Genomic DNA, 2998 nt, shown 5'->3' on the forward strand with positions numbered 1-2998 from the left:
TAAAGTTACAGTGTGAAGTGCGTAACAGAATAACGGAGGTGGTAAAGGAAGAACTAGATGTAAAGTCAGAGTGTGAGGTGGATGACAAAATAATGGAAGTGGTAAAGGAAGAACCAGGTCTAAAGTTACAGTGTGAAGTGCGTAACAGAATAACGGAGGTGGTAAAGGAAGAACCAGGTCTAAAGTTACAGTGTGAAGTGCGTAACAGAATAATGGAGGTGGTAAAGGAAGAAACAGATGTAAAGTTAGAGTGTGAGGTGGATGACAAAATAATGGAGGTGGTAAAGGAAGAACTAGATGTAAAGTCAGAGTGTGAGGTGGATGACAAAATAATGGAAGTGGTAAAGGAAGAACCAGGTCTAAAGTTACAGTGTGAAGTGCGTAACAGAATAACGGAGGTGGTAAAGGAAGAACCAGGTCTAAAGTTACAGTGTGAAGTGCGTAACAGAATAATGGAGGTGGTAAAGGAAGAAACAGATGTAAAGTTAGAGTGTGAGGTGGATGACAAAATAATGGAGGTGGTAAAGGAAGAACTAGATGTAAAGTCAGAGTGTGAGGTGGATGACAAAATAATGGAAGTTGTAAACAAAGAAACAGATGTAAAGTTAGATTGTGAGATGAGTGACAAAATGTTCCTCAGTGACAATGAGACTGTCGTGGATGCAGTGTCCTCAGCTGAAGTTAAGCAGTTCAGATGTTTGGAGTGTGATAAAACATTTCCTTTAAAGAAAAGTCTTAACAAACATGCAGTTGTTCATTCAGGAGTGAAGAATTTTGAGTGTGATGAATGTGGTAATCGATTTGTACGGAAGGGTGGTCTTACTCAGCACCTATTAATTCATTCAGGAGTGAAGAAGTTCAAGTGTGATGAATGTGGTAAACTATTTGCACGGAAGAAAATTCTCACTCAGCACCTATTAATTCATTCAGGAGTGAAGAATTTTAAGTGTGATGAATGTGGTAAACGATTTGCAGACAAGAGTAGTCTCACTCAGCACCTATTAATTCATTCAGGAGTGAAGAAGTTCAAGTGTGATGAATGTGGTAATCAGTTTGCACGGAAGAGTGGTCTTACTCAGCACCTATTAATTCATTCAGGAGTGAAGAATTTCAAGTGTGATGAATGTGGTAAACTATTTGTACATAAGAGTAGTCTCACTCAGCACCTATTATTTCATTCAGGAGTGAAGAATTTTAAGTGTGATGAATGTGGTAAACGATTTGCAGACAAGAGTAGTCTCACTCAGCACCTATTAATTCATTCAGGAGTGAAGAAGTTCACGTGTGATGAATGTGGTAAACTATTTGCACACAAGTGTAGTCTCACTCAGCACCTATTAATTCATTCAGGAGTGAAGAATTTCAAGTGTGATGAATGTGGTAAACGATTTACACTGAAGAAAAATCTCACCAAACACCTATTAATTCATTCAGGAGTGAAGAATTTCAAGTGTGATGAATGTGGTAAACTATTTGCACGGAAGTTTGAGCTCACCCGTCACATATTAATTCATTCAGGAGTGAATTTCAAGTGTGATGAATGTGGTAAACTATTTGCAGATAAGAGTAGTCTCACCAAACACCTATTAATTCATTCAGGAGTGAAGAATTTCAAGTGTGATGAATGTGGTAAACTATTTTCACAGAAGGCTAATCTCACTTGTCACATATTAATTCATTCACGAGTGAAGAATTTTCAAGTGTGATGATTGTTGTTGTTCTTTGACAGAGTCAAAGAATAGCATATGAATCGATTATACGGCATATTTCAAGGGGAAATAAACAGCGAAAATTAGCGAACGAGTGCACATGAGGTGTTGTCAGGTGATAATTAGCCAATTCTAGGTGTATGGCACTCTCACTTACCTTATTTCTTTCTTGTATATATTATTTGGTATAAGAATAGGGCATAGGGCTTATTTCAATGGATGAAATCAGTGAAAAATTCCAGGGAAGATTTACTTAGCGTAGCACGGCCGGGCAGGTGAAAGGATAGGGTAATGGAGGGCAGGTAGGGAGGGGAGTCAAGAACGGGGAGAAATGGCTAAATTGTCAACAATGGATGGGAGTACAGATGAGATTAGGAGTGCTGACTAGTGTTGGACATTGGCATTACTGATAGATGATACAAGCCACCACTTGAAAGCCCGGGCGAATTCAAAATAACACAGAATCACAAAAGTGTCGCCCCGCGGTATGATCCCTTGCTCCCAAGCATCACAAAAGTGACGCCCCACAGTTAAGGGGTTAATACCTTCCACATACCTTGCCTATCTGTTCTGTCATAAGCTTTCTCCAAGTCCATGAAGGCAGCATACACTTTCCTTCCCTTCTCTAGATACTTCTCCACTAAACATCGTAGAACAAATATCTGATCTACACACCCTTTTCCCTTTCTAAATCCCCCTTGTTCTTCTCCAACTAGCTCCTCTGTCATATGCCAAACCCTGTCAATGAGTATTCTACCGTATATTTTACCAGTCACACTAAGAAGGCAAATACCCCTATGGTTACCACATACTTCTCTCTCCCCTTTTCCTTTCTATAAAGGAACAATTATACCTGATTTCCAGTCCTCTGGAACCCTTCCCTCTTCCCAAGCCAATCTACACAACTTCCATATCCACTCCAAAACAATCTCACCCCCATACCTAAGCATTTCACCACACACTCCATCAATTCCTGGGGCCTTTCCCAACATAATCTTCTTCATCGCTTCCATTACTTCTGCCCTACTGATCTCTTCCTCCCTCCTCTCATCTCTTCTTCTCCCAGCCATTCCCCAACCACTTATACTCGCACTGCTGTCACTCTCTACATTCAACAAATCCTCAAAGTGCTCCTTCCATCTCCTCAATTTCTCTCTCTTCTTCACCAACAATCTGTTATTCCTATCTTTCACTCCCCTACTATTTCCCCTTTCACACTGCCTTACTTTCTTTACCTCCTTCCAAAACAATTTCTTTCCCTCCATTTCACACTCAGATTCCTCCCAAAC

At 40.2% G+C, this 2998-nt stretch overlaps 1 protein-coding gene across 1 annotated transcript; it reads left to right on the forward strand.

Annotated features, from left to right (window-relative positions):
- The first annotated feature begins 617 nt into the window (after positions 1-617).
- Positions 618-1706, forward strand: LOC145411970 (uncharacterized). The gene has a single exon (XM_080281940.1). It carries the CDS (start codon positions 618-620, stop codon positions 1704-1706), a length of 1089 nt encoding a protein of 362 aa, XP_080138066.1.
- Positions 1707-2998: the final 1292 nt, after the last annotated feature.

The sequence above is a fragment of the Coenobita brevimanus genome, chromosome 91 (genome assembly GCF_032717465.1).
Source record: "Coenobita brevimanus isolate Jiangsu-jjx chromosome 91, ASM3271746v2, whole genome shotgun sequence".
NCBI lineage: Eukaryota > Metazoa > Arthropoda > Malacostraca > Decapoda > Coenobitidae > Coenobita > Coenobita brevimanus.

Coding starts and splice junctions, on each gene's coding strand:
- LOC145411970 (XM_080281940.1), top strand. CDS start 618: ATGAGTGACAAAATGTTCCTCAGTGACAATGAGACTGTCGTGGATGCA.